This window comes from Notolabrus celidotus, chromosome 5 (assembly GCF_009762535.1).
Source record: "Notolabrus celidotus isolate fNotCel1 chromosome 5, fNotCel1.pri, whole genome shotgun sequence".
NCBI lineage: Eukaryota > Metazoa > Chordata > Actinopteri > Labriformes > Labridae > Notolabrus > Notolabrus celidotus.
The window spans coordinates 24747418-24766296 of NC_048276.1; the positions used below are offsets into that span (position 1 = coordinate 24747418).

Genomic DNA, 18879 nt, shown 5'->3' on the forward strand with positions numbered 1-18879 from the left:
ATTCTTTCTCACATTTCTTGCTTTCAACATCATTTTCACAAGCAAGATTTTCACCTGCAGCCTCACATATCTCATCCAGGGATAGGTGGGGATGGCTGACAGGTGACATTGCAAAGGGATGATCAGTGTTGATCACCTGTCAGTGGTCAGAAATTTTGGCTGATAGATGTAAGCCATGTCTTTGTAGGAGTGTGATCAAGGTGTCAAAGGTCTCCTATTTTAAATTCAGAGCTTGCAGCAAAATATATTTTTTGATTAAATTATTTATCATTTGATTTGTTAATACATCATACAAGTCCTCAATCACAAGGAGTTGGGATGAATTGTACTTACGCTGAATGTCGATCGTGACAGTGGAATCTTTTCCGTTCGGGGCTGCTTTGTTTGAGGCTCGGCAGGTGATCTGCTGGCCTGACTCGACGTCACTTGGAGACAGGTAAAGTGTGCTGACTGTGCTCTCCCTCTTACCATCCTGTAACAAGGTCTGAAGAAGAGGGCAAAAAGAGGAGGGGTGTTTCAAACAGTCTGACTCATAAAGGAGCAGCATACTATAAACAGGAACACAAACATGTCGGAGCAACACACCACTAATTAATTTGAAGTGCTTATAATTTTTGTGTGAGACTTGTTAATATCAGTGTTTCATTATGTGATCATTACTTTACAGACACACTCATCAGAGAAACGTGATGAGAGAAAGAGAAGTTTCATCAGGTTCACTCCTCCTTTAAAAGCATTCATCATGTGACCTGCTCTGTTGTAGACCCACTTATGTGTTCTAGTTTCTTTAATAGGGGTCTATCTCATGAGCTTATTTCCATTGTGTCCATCACTGCATCCAAAAGCCCACGCTACACATAAATCACCTGCTGTTGTGAAGACAGTAGGTTCTGAAGGTCCCAAACACGAGTTAGATATTTGGATAACTTTATAAAACTTACTGCTAATACAAAAAAATACAACACACAGATTCAAAAAGGAAGACAGAGGTAGCAGTACGAGGGGCAGCGTTGTGTGCGTTCATATAACTGAAGGTTACGTTGTGTGGAGAACATCTCTTCATCCAGTTACATGCTCTACATGAACAGGGAAAGTCCTCACCTGATGGATGACATGGTTAACTGTATATATGGAAGAGGATTAGGGCCACTGAAAAAAATGGAGGCCAGGTCAATACATACTTTTTTTGACTTTTGACTTTGACTTTACTGTCCCCTTGGGGAAATTCTTTTCCACAGCACCTTTCTGCATTTCAACAGACATAGACAATCACAAGAACATACACTGTAAGCTCAACAAACTATCCACAAATACATCAACACTAGATCTGACTTTTTAAAATTCTGACGTTTTGTTCAGAATCCTGAGAAAAAGAATTGTACACTGTATCAGCCACATTTGTTCTATAATTTTGGCATTACCTCAGTAACTTTTTATTAGCTCCTGTGTTGTCATTTAGAATTTATTTCAGTCCATATTAATGATATTTGAAGAGTTCATCATAAATAACTTTTGTTGATATGCCGTGGAATAAATTAGGGACCTTTTCAATCGCGTATCAACACCACCTTTGCTGAGTAAATGGCAGGCGGGTTTGTCAGAGATGGATGAGACTGCACCAGCAACCTCTCTGAAAGAGGCTCAGGGAGGTGAAGACACCATGACGAAAAGAGTAATGGAGCTCAACTACATCCTGACAACAGAGTCCTGCTCTGCAATCTGTCAGAGAGAGGAGGACAAACTCCATTCATACCAGGGGGGTGAGTGAAAAGAGCCCTGATATTTGTTAAAGACAGAAAGAAGAGGACAAAGCTGCAGAGTGGGAAACAAGACAGGCTACTTAAATACATCTTGTATATTTGATGGTGACATGGAGGGTACAGTGCCTTAAAGTGTAAATCATGGAAGGATGATTTTTCATCCATGTTTTTATTTTCTTGTGATTTATTTGTATATTTGTTTAGATACTTTATGTCACCTTCAACAGGAAGAATTCACAAGCATGAAGTAGCTGTAAACTCATATTCATTTTCACCACTAGGTGTCAGTAGCAGCTCCTACACAAAACCACCATGTTCATGTGTCCCAGGTTCTCTCCTGCAAGTAAACATGATCCTTTCACTTAAAATAAGTGTCTCCACAGCTCCACCACAGCTAACAGTGAAAGATGATTGGCGGAAGCTGTGTGAAAAAGAAAGGACTGGCTGAGTCAGAGAGATCATGGCTTGGAATTAATTGCATATCTTGCTGACAAGTACTAATTTTGGGCTGTTTAACAGAAGGCTGTTTGATTTTTCATGAATACACACTTTAGAAAGAGCCTCAATCTGCAGCAATCTTAGGATTATGTCCCGCTAAGAGTTTTGTACAAATCAAAATCCCAAACAAAACACTGTTTGTGGCACGTGTTTAAACCAGTGGGGAAAATAAGACAGAGCCACAGGACACAGAGCGATAAGACTTATAGAAATGCTCAGAAATAATTGGAGTCAAATGATGTAAACAGGTAATAATGGGTAGTAAAAATAGGTCATACTAAGGTAGAACATGTAGAGTATATATAACAGGGTAACAGGGATATAAGAAAGGGCGGAGGAGACACCTTGGTTTAATCACGCTGGTTATTTTAACAAGAAGTAAATAAATCCAAGAGTAGCCTCTGATGAAAAAACTGCCAAACAAAGATCACCTTCACACCAGATCCTCTATTTTTTTTCCAGAGTTGGTGGAGTCGTGGCATGATCATGAACATGAAGACATCAGTTTTTACAGTATGCACAAGCTGTCTGTCCTGTGTTAATCATTGAGCAGACGTCCACGTTCTGAATGTTCAAAACAGGGAATTATCAAAAAATTCAAATAAGTTTAAATCACCAAGAGTTGAAATATCAGGATTTATCTTTGTTGCTCTTGCTTTGTGCTCACAGAGAGTAGACGTAGGAAAGCACAAATAAAGGAAAATCTGAAGTCTCCAGCAGACCTTTTCAAGGTACACACACACAGACGGATTCTTTTGTGAAGAGTCAATAGAGTCCAACTAACGCAGGGAGGATAATTCCCCTTCATGACTGTGACATGACATAAATAACTCTCACTGAAGAAGACATGTACATTTCATCTGACACGACAACAAAGCACACAAAGGCCGTTATTAGAGCCTGGTTATCTCATAACATCTTTCACAGCCCTTCATGTCCCTCTCAGTCCCACACACATTTTATTTTCACACAAAACACACACCTTTCTTCACCTGTGTATCTGTGAGAAGTAGTCATGTACTGCAGAGTGTACCTGATGTAAAGGCAAAGACTGGACCTACTAGTCTTTACTCCTACTTAGGGATTGGCTGTTTGATCTATCAGATAAAAAAATATATTTTAGCATCATCAACCTAAATTGAATCACATTTCCTAATCAGACCCACTTTTTACCTGGCCCAACTTCTTGCTGTCTGGGTGTATCTCACTCCGTATTCAAATAAGATCCACTTTTAGAAAGCCTGCAGGCACAATCGCTTCTGAAGCATCCTCTGTCTGTCATGATGAACATCTCATTTCTCATGTGGTTCCGGCTCGACTCATTGTGGATCACCTTACCAGTAACCATTCTTATCTGGTTTTCCTGAAGCAGAAGCTGTGTACATGAACCTGGTACCTTTGCCTGGTATACTTTCCTCAACCAAGAATCCCCAAAAATTCACACTAAAGAACGATGTAACACCAAACACTGAAACATAATGTGACATGTCATCACCATACTTTACATTCTAAACAGTCATGTAACAAAGAGCCACAGTCAGTTCCTTTATTTATTCAGTTCAGTTTGAAAACAAAAATTTAGATAATAAAAACAGGTAAATGAATAGAGGAAAAGGAGAACAATAGAGTAACCAATTCTAATGAAGCTGTAACACAAGTTACATCAAGAAGACTTTAACCCTGCATGCTATTTCAGTATTCATTTGACTTCATTCATTGTGCTCACCTTTCCACGAATGCTCACTCATATCTCCTGTGGTCATCAGCTCACCTCATCATATCTATCCAACAGCTCTGCAACACAACCTCATTGTTAGCCCATAACTTTGTTGCTCCCCATTTTGTTTCTCTTTCTCTCTCTTCACTTAATTCATTAATTTGATGCTTGAGACCCACCACCTCCCAATCATTGCCAAGATTATGTGGCTCCATTAGCTGTAGATGATCTCTTCAGCAATGTTGCCATCGCTGCCCAGTCTTTACATACCTTCAGCATCATCAGCCCTGGATGACTTCATCAACCATCTCTAGATCACCGCCTAGTTTGGATCAGCTGCGTCATGTCATCAGACTCAATCCATCAATTCTTATTTATATAGCGCCAAATCACAACAAACGTTGTCCCAAGACGCTTTTCCAAACAGAGTAGATCTAGACCGTATTCTATGTTTTATTATTAACAAAGACCCAACATCAAGACAGAATAAGATCCAGTCACATCTTACAGACAGGACTCAGTCTGATCTCATCCTTATCCACCATGAGCAGAGCACTTTGCAGCATTTAGCAAGTTACAGCGGCAAGGACAAACTTCCTTTAACAGGCAGAAACCTCAAGCAGACTCGTGTTAGACATCTTCCTGTACAGAGTTGGAGTTTGAAAGAGGGATAGTGATTTTGGCACTTTTGCAAACTCATAAATTCAATATTACCCAAGCTTTGAAAAATAAGTATCATCTTTATTTCATTAACTTTTGTCTCCTGATTGAACTTATATGAATGTCTCTGTGCACCTCTGTTGTACTGCACAATGAAAAGAATGTTGAAGCAGTCTAATTGCCCATCATTAGAAAGCTATCTCTGACAGCACTGGTCTGCTCAAGACCTTCTGCTGAAAAGCTTTCTGAGAAAAGACACACTGTAAACTAAAGCTGCAAGAGACCGCCCCCAAATCAGAAGAGCATTCAGACTTTAATTTGCTGTCTAGCTCTGACAATGTACAAGTTAGGAGGCAGTATTCAGCACAGACTGGTCAAGTGTATAGCAAGTAATAAGTAGTGTGTTAGTGTGTGGTTTCAGACACAGTCATTGACATACTAAAAATTCATTCATAGTGTGAGTACCTTACCCTGTTGGTAAGAACAATTAAACCCTGTAATGTTGTGCTAACAACAAACACGAACACAATCATTTATTTATGATGTCTGTGTGTTGCAACTGAACTAAAAAGCTTGCTTGAAATACAACAAAGTGATGTTGTTAAGAGCTGAAAAATGCCATTAAATTGGACCTGTAAGTCTGAGATAGGTTGTAAAGTCTAACATTGCATTATACACCATTGAAAACAAAGTGTTTTATCCATCAAGATGAAATGTTATATGGGTTAACTGAACATCAAAATCAGGAGGCCAACAGTGATGCCCATAAACTATATTTACGGAACAACCACTGACAGGGACTCAACAGTTTGAGAAATGTATACACTGTAGAAGAGTACCACACAGCATTACACAACATACCTTAGAGTACACGGCTCCATTCAGGACAAGGCCGTTTCGAATCCAGATGATGGATGCAGCCGGCTTGGCGTTGTCTGCGTGACAAGTGAGGTTGAGGTGCTCACCTGCCCGTAAACGTACCACTGGAGCCCCGACTATCACTGGGTAATCAGGAGGAACTGTGTGGAAGGATATTTATATGTTAGGTTTATTTTGTTCAAATAAAATAGTGAACACTGTGGTAAGTGCATAAGATTAACAATTATCATTTTTTAAAATGTCTGCTTCTTACTACATGAAGTTCACATTATGTCAAGGCTGAATCTGGGGGCGCTGGTGGCCTAGCGGTCTAAGCACCCCCGGTTCAATTCCCGGTCGGTCAACCATTTCCTGCATGTCTTCCCCCTCTCCTCTCTACTCCCCCTACTTCCTGTCTCTCTTCAGCTGTTGTATCAAATAAAGGCAAAGAGCCCCAAAAATATAACTTAAAAAAAAAAAAAAGACTGAATCTGTTATTTACTGTATTATCAATCTACCAAGAAGTTCAGGGAAACACTGAAAATAATGACTTGGGAAAATTCAGTTTTCTGCTTTTACACTGCAGTTAAACAGAGACTCTCCAGCCTATAGCCCACTGGGGAGGTGGGCTACATGTTGCTCACCTATGGCCAACATGTTTGGATTGAGTGCACTCTTGCCCCGGTGAAGTCACAGTGGACTGAACAACACAGATGGTTACCATCCGAATAATGTGAAACAGTATTTGTTGGTGTTTGAGAAACAACTTTCTAAAATTATTTTTAGTAAATGGTAAAGGCAGGCGTGACTGCACACCACAGAATGCTGTCTCTCCATCTATAGCTCCAAACTCAGCAATGCAGCTATTTTATTCTGTGCAGACCTGACCCCTCCCCCCCATGCTTGTGGTCTCTCTTCTGTTTTTGGTGATGTTTTTTTTTTTTTTTTTGCCTCAGATGTCAACCGTCTGTATCACCTTTTGTTAAATGCTGAAGTCAAGTTGTGTTACATCTTACGTGATATTATGACATTAAGAAAGCTGCTGGTGGGCAACACACAGAGATGGCTAATCTGTACAATAATCATGCTTTATTTACTTTTCTTGATGGAAAAAAAAATACTTGAAGGAATCACTGTGAGGTTAAGATAAAAATGTTTAGGTCACATTTTTGTCTTTTAAGTCCTTTCTAGTTTTAGTCTAAGTTTGGCCTTCAGTCAATAAAAAGTCACTCTAAGTCAAAATATATCAGTTTAGCTGATCAAAAATATGGTATAAAGGTTGTACCAAGTGTTTAAATCCGCAGCATTTCACTCTCTGAACACTTTTACTTGCGTAATATCTTAGTTGAATAATTTACCCTTGGCCTTCACACCAATATAACACTGCTGTGCTATCCCTGCTCATATAATAAGGTATGGAAAGGTCATTACACAAAGATAGAAGTGGTGATATAAAGGAATGATCTTGACTCCAATATAAAAAAACCCTCTCTATCTGTGGCCGCTATGGGTATATTTCATTTATTTGACTTTAAACTAAGAAAAGAGAACACTGGACAGATATTCACTTTACAGCACTTATCTTCACTCTTTACCTTTGATGATTTAGAGTTGATGAAACTGTGAAATTTCTTACTACACGTTCTCCAACATATCCCTAAACTGGGATTAATCAAAGTGTCGACAATGAGGTGTTAACAGTAAGAGCAGCAAAAACAACAAATGTCAAAATGTTAAACTAACGCAACCATGTAGGTGCTTTTGTTTTTTTTCAGTTATATACACACTCAAACCTAACAGCACCACTATTCTCTTCAATTCACCATAACCATAACCCCTTCCATCGAACCCATCACCCCTGTCCTCCAACAACTTCACTGGCTGCCTGTAAACTACCGCGAAGACTTCAAGATCCTTCTTCTTACATTCAAGGCTCTCCCTAACCTATCACCTCTGATCTCCTTCATACCCACACCCACTTGCACTCTCAGGACTTCTTCCTCCATGCTTCTCACCGTACCTCATGCTTGTTTGACCTCCATGGGATCGCAAGCATTCAGCCATGCAGCCTCCCGTCTCTGGAACATTCTAACACAAACCATCCGTGACTCTAACGCTCTTCTCATTTTCAAATCCCGCCAAAAAACCCACATTTTTAGAATTTCATATCCACTGTAAACACGTCACATGTGCCTTTTATTGCATTTCGTCATTGCATTCATTGTGTTCCTTTTTATATTGTATTTTGTTTAGTTTTATAGCATACTGTCTTCTCATATGTTAAGTCTGTTTTATTGTTGTTGCATTTGTAAGGTGACCTTAAGTGTCTTAAAAGGCGCCCATGAATTAAACTTATTATTATTATGATTATGATTATTATTATTACTATTATTATTATTATTATTATTATTATTATTATTATTATTATTGTTAATATTATTATTATTATTATTATTATTATTATTATTATTATTATTATTATTATTATTATTATTATTAATACTACTATTATTATGTATACACTGGAAGACCTATCATTAATGAAAATGAGAAAGATGTTTGATGATCATTTTAAAAGCTCTCCCAATGAACACTCAACATTTTATGCACTAACAAAGCAGCAGCCACTTTCTCAGCATCAGTTTTTACAGCTTTATTTTCTAACACCGCTATGTGGTTGGATAATAAATGGATATCAGTGGAGTATATTGCAGTAGAGTATGGAGTTGGGACGTACCCAGCACAGTGAGGCGGGCAGGTCGTGATCTGATGGCTGCCTGGATCGCCTGGCACTCGAAGAAGGCGTCATCTTGAATCTCTGTTCTCTGGATCAAGAGGTGATATTCTCCTCTGCTGTGGTCTCCCACAATATCATACCGTGGGTAACCTGCAACACAATGAAAACACAGTGTTTTGGAAAACCATCAGCCTGCTATTGTTTATCCCTCACATGCACTCATTTACAGGGATTCAGAAACACTGCAGTCATGTTGATCCTCTCTGATTCTGTCAGACAGAGCTGCTGGGATTTGGCTTTCTGTGTGTTTGTTTATTGTTTGCATGCTTTTGTACTTATTCACATCAGTGTGCCTTGTTTTAATGTTCTGGCAGGTTTTAACTGCCAATTACTCACAAGCAGGAAGTGCATCAAAACACAGAGTCACAGTAATGCCAGTACAAACATCCCAGCTATTTTATTTGTTTAATATATTGTTTTTGTTTTTTCTCATGATGAAGTTCAGGAGACGTCCGTACATGGTGATACAGAACGTTCCTTCCTCTCCGGAGTTGCAAAGTGTTCTCTCTGACACAGATGGGTCTAAGTTACTGAGAGAACCATGCCCTCCCCCAGACTCACCTCTGCAGAATGATAAACGGTACTGTGTCTAAGACTCTATATGCGAGCAAAACCTTTAAACAAGCAGGACAAACAAAACACTACAGCTACAGTTTGAGGTAAACAAACAAAATCAGAAAGAAGAAAATCAGAGATGCAAGAATAAACAAGTATAATGAAGTTTACAGTTATTTCTCCAGGACCAGCATCTGACCTGGTTTGCTTTTTAACCACATACTGTCAGAACATCGAGCTTGTGCTTCTGCTTAGACATGCCATGATATCAGGAAACATCTTGGACGGCTTGGTTGGAGACAAATCCACCATGGAGCCTGGTTCAGATGTGGAGGGGTGGGTGTCTCAGGAAGCAAGATGTGATGCAAAAATGACACTGTGGTGGTCACAAAATATCCAAGATGGTCGGTGAAGCAGAGTAACAAGCTCTGAGAATATGAAGATAGTTTTTTGCCTTTGTCTTGATGCAGAGAATGAAGAAGCTTCATTAGACACACAAAGGTTGTGTAATAATTGTCATCCATCACCTTTTAATGTCACGTCACCACAAATGTGGAGCAACATTGTTGTGATATGTATGATACCATAATGTTAGTTTATGCTAAACATAAGGGCACCACAATGGTCTAATACTGTTGTTCTTCATAACTCAGATGTTTACTCCCGCACTGAAGAGACTGAATAAATAAATTCCTGGCAAACTCAGCCTTTCAACGGGCGCTACCAGCTGGAAAGCTGTAGTCACCAGACGGATCCAAAGATTGTTCCTCTGGTTTCTACTTTCGCCATTCTTCCTTCACTTGTCCTATTGTAAATAATTATTCTTTCTTAGTTATTAATTCAGATGTAACTGTTTGATTTCAAATGAACAGGAAATTTGGAACTGAAGCCAATGCTCTTGAAACCCACCTTTTCTGGACAAATGGCTCCTACAAGCAGGCAATGTGGTGTCATTGAGGAAAACTACAAGCTTATGAGCATTATGTTACATTAAGAAGCTTTAAGGTCATTACCTTTTGCCTGCATTGTTTGAGATGCTACTTCAGGACTACTAGTACAAACTCTTAAACCAGTAACTCAGAACTGCTGACTGTAAACCCTGATAGAAGAGGCCCAGGACAGCAGATTATTCATTCATCCAAACAGCAGACACACTGATTTGTTATAAAGATAGTCATCGCATGAAATTTCCCCTCTGCTGTTGATGAAAATTTAAATGTATTTCCTGACAGAGGAACAAATTAGGACTTTAGAGAAGTTCATGAAATGCTCATTAATATCACATTTCTTATGAAGGCAGTGTTTAATAAATTAGATGAGCTGCTGGTACCAAGCAGCGTGGGCTCAGAATATAAAGCAGCTTTATTGGCTAAGTGTGTGAACACATACAAGGAATTTGACCCAAGTATCACTCTGCTCTCTGTGCACAAGCATTTAACATTAAATATTAAACTAATATGAACAAGTCTCCATACAACATTAAACATTTAACTATTAAATACAAGCCCATGTAGTAAAACAGTGCTATGGTGAGGAGTGTAAAGGATGCTGAAAGCCTGTGTCCAGGCCCGTCTGAGGCATGTGTGAGTTTGTATTCAGACTGGTGTCTGTGCAGACATGCACACCTATTGTGTTTAGCACAGAATGATTTTATTTAATTGGACGAACAGGTATAACATTTTTACCTGTGCAATTTAGGAGTCAAATAAGGTGTAGAACTAAAACAACTCAACTCAGTGTAATGCAAAGATCTAGTTTAAGGTATTTACCTACATCTACTAGAGAGAGTTGGGGGAGGGCATGCAGCAGAAGTCCAAGGTTTAAGTCAAACTGGGTCGAGGAACCACTGAGCTAAAGCGTATGTATTTCAACCCAAAGCAAAACTTTGCCGACCTAAGGAGATCAAAGCTAGCCGCCTTATTGATTCAGCACTAAAGGCCAACTTCTCCCCTGTGTAGCTATGAATGAATAAAGCTGCTGCTTAGTGCCGGTCTATGGTTAATCCAAGCTGAGGAGAGAGGCTGAAAGTTACGCACTGTGTATGTCAAACTTCCATCTTGCACCTTAAAGTAGCCATTACTGATAGCACAGTCCAGTAAATTACTTATTAGCAGTAATTTTAACATGCACTCATGGATTTGCATGAATGCTAACCTAGGCACTGAGTTTGCTCAGATTGTGCTGCAGGAAGTAGATGGTTTCTGTTGAGATGTTACAGCATTGACATCTGTTTATGGTAGACTAGTGGAGAACACAATAGAACATGCTGAACAGATTTTTCTCTGTGTTCTTATTTGAAAAGGTCGCAAATTTTGGGGCTGCAAATGGAAAAAAGCATGAAGTTCTGCCTTTCAAATGCACAGTTCAGGTGTGCAGTGTAGACCTGTGGTAGGCAGTGGTGTACTCAGAGGGAGGGCAAGGGGTGAATGACCCCGACTGGTGCCCTCGTGTTAAAATAACCCAGCGGAAGTGCCCTCTTGGATTCTGCTGTAGTAGATAAAACATTACAAAATGCCTTCTCTGGTGCCCTTTCATAGAAAACATAAAGATTGTTCTTGTAGCTGCTGCTCCAGTGGATAACATTTAAAAAAGTGATGTCCCGTTTGATTGCACCCTCTGAGGACTTATGGTCTTGTGGTTCATGGTGAGTTCCCTATCTTGATGTGCTGTCTGGCACTTGTGAAATGTATTTGAGTGGTATTTTGTCTGAGGTGAGCACGTAGCCAACATTTTAGATGCATGGCCTAGCTCTGCCCTTCTCTGGGTTTCAACTATTGCATGACTCTGAAAGGCTCCATAATATTCTCACATAAACAGCATGCAGAGCCATATAATCCACCCGCCAGCCGGACACTTTATTCTTTGGAGGCAAAGCAGGAAAAGGACTTATTTCAGAGGGCTGACAAACGTAAGCAGTTATACACAAGTGCCCTAGAAATGGAGTAGACACTGTTTACTCTATATTTTATGGCAGTATGGGCTGCTCAGAGAGATTGGTGCTCTTTTCAATATTTGCAAACATAAAACACAAGTGGTACAAATTTGGCGGCACAAGAGTCAGCTTTGACTCTGTGGGGGACCATGTGGAGAGACTTGGTGTTCCCATAGCTGTCTCTATTGTATGCTGGCAATGTGTAACCATCTACAAAAACTCAAATGTTCTAACAAATGGAAATGAAATCTGGGGACGGAAATCCACATTGCATGTGCTGTCAGTCGGGGAATGTCTGTAGAATGAAGAAAAACAGTATTCTGTGATAGTTTTAATTTACATTGGGCTGACTTAAGCACCAGTATATGATCAATATGAAAACCCAGCAGCACCTCTGCTCCTTGTCTCCTCCTTAACTTTGTGTCCAGAAGTTTATTTTCCCATCATCCTTTCTGTTCTTGCCTTGTGGCAGCCAGAAACCTTTGATCTGCTCGCTCATTTTGATGGATTTTCATTCATAAGGTGCTTGCATTGACAGTTAATGGTTGAATGTGGGGGCGTGCAGGGTGCATATGAGGCTGGTGACCTGTGCTCACATCCAGGTCTATCTTGATTTATAGAGGGAATAAGCATACAGGTGTGCATTTGCCCTGTTTTATAAATCCAAATTAAGTTTGCCACACTCCATTTTTCGATTTTGTGTGTGGGCCACACTTTAAATATTGGATTATTTGCACTGTTTATACATGAGACCCCAGTTTCTTGTATACCGTTCTGAAATAATTGTATTTGTTATTATATTATTATGGGCTCCAGCCCCCCTTGACCCCGAACAGGATAAGCTGTCAAGATGATGGATGGATGGATTATTTTATTATATTGCATTTTATCAGACCAAATTGTGTAACTACATGTCAACCACTTTTGTATTAGCAGATGAAAACAGACAACTTAGTAAAGGACTTAAAGCCTACCTGAGACATCCCTGTTTACGCCGAGGGCCATGCCATCTCGCAGCCAGAGCACCATGCCATGGTAGCAGGAATGGAGCAGGGGAGGGTGACCGGCAGTCCTGCGACCACAACCAGGTCTGACGGTTGTTGAGTGAACACAGCGGAGCTCCCTGAAGGACAAAGAGGGCAAAATGAAAAATACAAATTAAAAAAGAAAAAAATTAAAAACACCACCAAAAGACAAATTAGCAGGAAATGTAAAGATGTACAAATGTATAACAGCAAAATTCCTGCAGTAGAGTTTCTACCTCTAAAACAATCCCCCAACAGAGAATGTTTTGTTGTTCTGCTGATCCTGCTCCAGCATCAGTTTATGCCTTTTGTCATCACCATCATCACTAGCATCAATATCAGCCTGTGGCCACTGCTAAACAGTGAACGACCTGATAACGATTTTTCAACAGCCAATGCCTAAGCCTATAATCAGAGAGCAGGCAGTAAATAATGCTGATAGCATGTTTTTATGTTTGTGCATTTGGTAGAATACAACAACTGAATAATAATAACAAATGAAAAAAAAAATGCTCAACTTGAAAATTTTATTAGATACATGTAGAGAGAAGAATCTTTGACAATACATAACAATAAACAAAAGTAAATAAATAAAAAAACATTGCACTTAAAAGAAGAATTCAGCATCATCATTCATTAAACATACAAAAACATTGGGCTGTGCTATAGATTTCAGGCACAGCGCTCAAACAAAGTTTTTTAAATAATTTTCTATTTTTTTTAGATAAAGCTTTCTGTCATTGTCTACATGTTGCTGGTATCCCTTCATTTACATGATGGCTTTGTAAAGCACTCTAACTTTGTGTTGTTCTGCTATCATTAAGGTACTTATTGATTCATTTGAAAGCCATCACACTCGTTGATATAGCATTGAGACATGGCTACAAATCCTTGTAATCTTACTGCCAAGCAGCACACTTCTCCCCTCAGGTGAGCTCATACTCACAGCACTAGGTTAGTTCAGCTCTCTGCTGATATAATGGAAATCACATAGACTCATTGTGACTTAAGAATCAGACCCAGGGTACCTTAGGCTGAGACCAATTGGTTTGACTGCATTATTTTTGCTGCCAGAGAGCCTCCCTGCTCAGGGCCTTTTCATTGTCAAATATTTTACTTGCATTTATTTCTTTTGTAGAGTCCCGTTCCAATCTAGAGTATGACATACCAGCACAGGGTGCTGCACTGCACAGCTCTACTGCATGGCTAATAGAGTTATTCTCTGTTGGAAAGGTCAAGTCAGGAGAGATTATGGCCTACTCTCCTGTTGACTGGCTGACCTTATCAGCAGTAATGTACCTCTGCAGTGTAGACTAGAGGTGTGACGATACACTTAGCTAACGAGACGATACACAATACTGGGTTCATGAGACCAGACGGTATTTTAATAAACATCAATGATAAAATGTGTGACTGGAAAAACAGTCTTTTTCAAAATAAAGCCACATCAGGCTCGCAACACAGCTTTAGTATCACAAGATCTGGTGCCACAAGACCTCACCAAATAGTGTTGACACTTTCAGATCAGGGTAGCTGGGGTGACCAAACACCATGTCAAGTGACAGATATCTTAATATAAATATACATTTATCAGTCCTATATTGGTGCTCTAGTGTAGCACAGTGTGATAAAGTTTCCTCTACAGATGATTGAGTTTAGAAAATATGGAAAACAGATGTATCCTTCAGACGCTGATGAGCTGATCAGTGCGCTACAGGTGGAAGAGCACATCTGAGTTACGTAGAAGACTCCGTCAGCTGATAACTATAGCTTAGCTAGCGTTTTGTGTCTTCTGGCAGTTTCTCGCTGAAGGGACCGAACTGACTGACCTCATTGTGGCTGGTACAATTACTAGTGACATGTAACTCATACAACCCCACTTCAAAAATGCAGAAACATCTCTTTAATCCACCGGGGGCAGGCATTCATGCTAAAAATCCCCCCCCCCCCCCCCCCCAAAAAGGCACAATTTTCCTTACTGACCTAGGATGTTTTTTTCCCCAGATACACCTGAAAAAGTTGGATCATCTTATATTAGGAGTTCATTGATTCGATACAAGTGTTGATTACAACAGACTGCGCCACTTATCTGTGAAGCGATACCCATCATGACTGAGGCCAGCTGTCACTCACGCTGCCAGAGGGAATTAAAGATGGACTGACAGGGTGAATAAAGTCGCTCAAAAGAAGGACAAGTCAACCAAACACTGAGACCTTATAAAAAAACTGTAATATCCAAACATGGCAAGCCTGAAAGGTTGTCTTAAAATGTGCAAATTGATTGAAGGAATGACCATTTGCCTAAATAAATGCAGGTTATTGAATAATATACATTACATTATGTGAAAACTTCATTTTAAAAGACAAGAAAACAAGAGTCGGCCATCAGAAGTCTTTTCTAAAAAAATGTCTTGAAAACGGGGATAGTCTTATAACCAGGGTTATTCTATTTTTGGGCTAATATTGAAATTCCTAGATCTGACATCAAAGTTGATGAGGAAGGCTGAGCATCTAAAGAGAAACGCAAACGTTAGGATAGAAAAGTGCTGTTTCCCTTTCTCTGCAGGCTGCTTCCGTGTCAGCAGGGGTGCTGGAGCAGGTTAAGCATCATGTCCCTCTGAGATATTGGTACAGCGCCACAGGCCCCATTCACTCTGACACACCTGAACAGTTATGGACGGTAATGTCAAGACTTGTAGGCACTACACCATCTTCTTGCTCCTCCTTTTCTTGAACATCCTCCAGCCTTGTCATTCCCTCTCCACAAATTACACATAGGCTTGAGAAAATGCTCGCTTGCACACACACACACACACACACACACACACACACACACACACACACACACACACACACACACCCACACACACACACACACACACACAAAACAAAACTGAAAGACCATTTGCTATAGTCTCCCACAAGGTGGGTAAGACAAGGCATGTCATAAAGCACACTTGTCAGTTTCTCACTAACTCTGCTTGCCAGTGAGCCTGCCCTTGCTTCATTAGGCAATCCTCAGTGGAGTAGAAGGCTGAACAGCAACAACTACCTCAGAGCTTGAAGGCCACATGGGTGCTGATTGTAAGGAGGAGCATTGCTGCTCAGAACAACATGTCTTCTTTGTTTTCCCAGGGCTCTCCTTCATAAGCTCAGTTTTTAAATCAAAGCTCTATTAATATGGGACTTCTCTATCAGGAGGCTGTGAAAGATTAGTAAGCACTGCAGTAGAATCATTATCACAAAGTCATGTTATATGTCTGTTATTTGCAAAAGGAAACTTACAGAACAACATATCTGCAGCTTTTGAATCGATGCAAAGATTCCTTGATGATTCAAGCAAGACTTATTTGCAGTTGAACTCATATTATTTCACACAAGCTTTAATACCTTATTTTCAAGCTGGATCATGAAAGGGTGGTGTAATCTTAATAGGAGGATTTAAAAAACAACATTTTCTTTATTGATTTTGTTGTTGACATTTTTCTTGTAGAGCATCATGTGTACTGAGAGGGGCTCAGTGATGTGTACAGGGCTTTATAGCAGGGTTTGTAGTTAGATCTTTTTTGTTTTCAAAATTCACAGCAATGACAAAAAGGAGAGGCAAACTTTACAGTTTAGTACCACGATCAAGGTTTCACTTGATTATTTTTACATGCCAACAAGGGGGGAACAAATAAACTTAGACTGGGCCTAAGAATGTATAGAGCCTGCATGTTAACAGTGGTTGTGAATAGGCAAATACAATTATGGACCACAGATCAACAGGATGCAAGTACTCCTCACATGCCCATGTTACCTGTGATGTTCTGTCCATTGGATGTCAGAGTTCTTGGCACATAAATCCCAAAACTTTACTTGATGTTGTGTAAAATGACTAACAGTTTTACTGAAGCTTGTTTAATTTTACCCCATATTGTAAATGACTTCACCTATATTTGTGCTAGATTGTTGAATAGAAAGCTTTGCTTGATCCCTTGGAGCATTTGAACAGCACGGCAACCATGACCGCAGTAGTAATCAAACATTTTAAAAGGGGTTTTCGAGTCCTGGGGAGGCTCTGTAAAGTGACATGCTTGTTGAATCATTGTAGAATGAAAATAATGTTCACAATAGCAATGCATCTATTTTTAATTTATCAGGAAACTATTAAAGAAAAGCCCATTTTCAAAGTCTAAACCCTTAGGAGAAACATTTCTAGGCTTTTAAATATAGTTTGTAAGTATTTAAGCAGTATAATTTCTTTATTTAAGTCAGTCCTTCAGAATGTATTTAATTGAGTACTTTGTTCTTTAATTATTCATTCGTTCTTCTTCCAAGAGATCTCAAGAAGCAGCTGTGTGAAAAGTAAACCAAACTGTAAACATTCAGAGATAAAATATCCAGATGAATAATAAGAGTTTAAACGTTGTGCAGGAGGTAAAAATCATTTATTGTTTTATTGTTTTCCTTCAAATAATTTTCACTGCAAATGCCTGCATTCGGAGCACCTCACACCCCACTCTCAAAGGAACTGTTGTTTTAGGGGTTCTATACTGAGAACAATAAATCAGAGTAGAAGTAAATTTAACTTAATTAAATGTGTCACATCACCACTGAAACTTCAAGTTAGTATCTTTAAATAAATATATATAGTTTTGAAATACAAATATTTGTTAAAAACACAAGACACTGTGAATTTTTTATGAACATGAATAATTTGAGTAATGTAAGGCAATCTTTTAAAGTTCATCCACACAACATCACAAAGATTTTTATCTTAACTCTGTTTCATTTTGTATTTCGAAACTCAGAACATTACAGTACCCATAAGCAATCAGCGTCCCCAAGGGCACACACTTTTTGAAAGTTGTCAAAACACAAAAATTGACTGGAGGCTTTTTATGGTATTTGATAATATTAGCCGATATGTACGTTAAGAGACCTGTAATGTAACGGTCATCCCAAGTTAACGTTAAAATATGGCAATCAAGCGTCAGGAGATAAGTAAAAACTTTTATGTCCCGACCCCAAAACACAGAGCAGCTCGTCGGCCAGTAGCCAGCATCGGTCAGTTGGTGAACATTGATGCGATGTTAAAACGATGTTCGCAGAGACAGCCACCTGCTCTCAGATGTTTCAATTAGACATAACATGAGCATGGAAGTGCATAAAAAAAATCTAGGATAGATAAATGCACTTGCATTTAAAAAAAGAGGCATGTCCCTTAGTTGATCAATATTGTATAGCATATATCAGCTATTTTTTGTCATATATTCTCATACTTTAATAGTAACATGTTAACATTGACAAGTACGTTGTCGATGTACTAATTCATGATAGACTGACAGGCTCATGCTTTTTGTTGACAGCTGTAAACCGCAGTAAATACAGCATTCAAAGTGAGAGCCATGATGAGACCTCATGTCTATTCACTTGAGGTAATGAGAGCACTGAAGCCTTGGTGAAGACGAGAAAGGCCTTGTTAAATATGGAAAAGTCCTAACTTAGTGAATTGTGTGAAAACGGTCAATGTGCACACAGATCTGCAATAACGACTTAGGTGTTCTTCAACAGAGTTGCGAGTAAAAACAAACAAGTAGACAATGGTGAACGCACGCTCAAAAGAAAAACAATGACTAAGGTTAATAAAGTAAGTAGAGTGTCAGCAGCACAAAACACAGTTTGGAGGGGTGGCTTTTTCCAAAGATCTCGTAATTTAAAAGTTAGCATTTTCAGCTTCCCAAAACGCTGATTCTGTTTAATGGACTGGCCAAAAGCCAACAGTTGATTTTTTTTATTATATGTTTCCATGTAAACAGCTCTTTAGGTTAAGGATATACAATGATTGTAGTTTATAATGTGTAGTCTCATTGGGTCTCATGTTGCTTTAGTTTTTCTATACCTGACCTCCCCTTGATCTCTCTCTAACCTCATTGTGATGCCTTTTCACTTTGGGATATTGGAGATAATCTGCTGTGAGATTTAATCTTTCGGACACAATGATGAAATACGCTCATTATTTTGTGGCTTGCTCGGTGTTGGATATTATGATTTGTTTGGAGAAGAGATCTGTTGCTCGGAGTAAGATTTAGATC

The 18879-nt window shown here is 39.2% G+C and overlaps 1 protein-coding gene across 1 annotated transcript in view; it reads right to left on the reverse strand.

Moving 5' to 3' along the window:
* LOC117812278 (kin of IRRE-like protein 3) overlaps positions 1-18879 on the reverse strand; it is a 65913-nt gene that overhangs the window by 14680 nt on the left and 32354 nt on the right. The window contains exons 2-5 of the mRNA XM_034682951.1: positions 12752-12900; positions 8231-8380; positions 5497-5654; positions 334-484 (exon numbers count right to left, since the gene is read on the reverse strand). Of these exons, the coding sequence (XP_034538842.1) occupies positions 334-484; positions 5497-5654; positions 8231-8380; positions 12752-12806 (514 nt within the window). The 5' untranslated portion in view covers positions 12807-12900. The remainder of the gene's footprint in view (positions 1-333; positions 485-5496; positions 5655-8230; positions 8381-12751; positions 12901-18879) is intronic.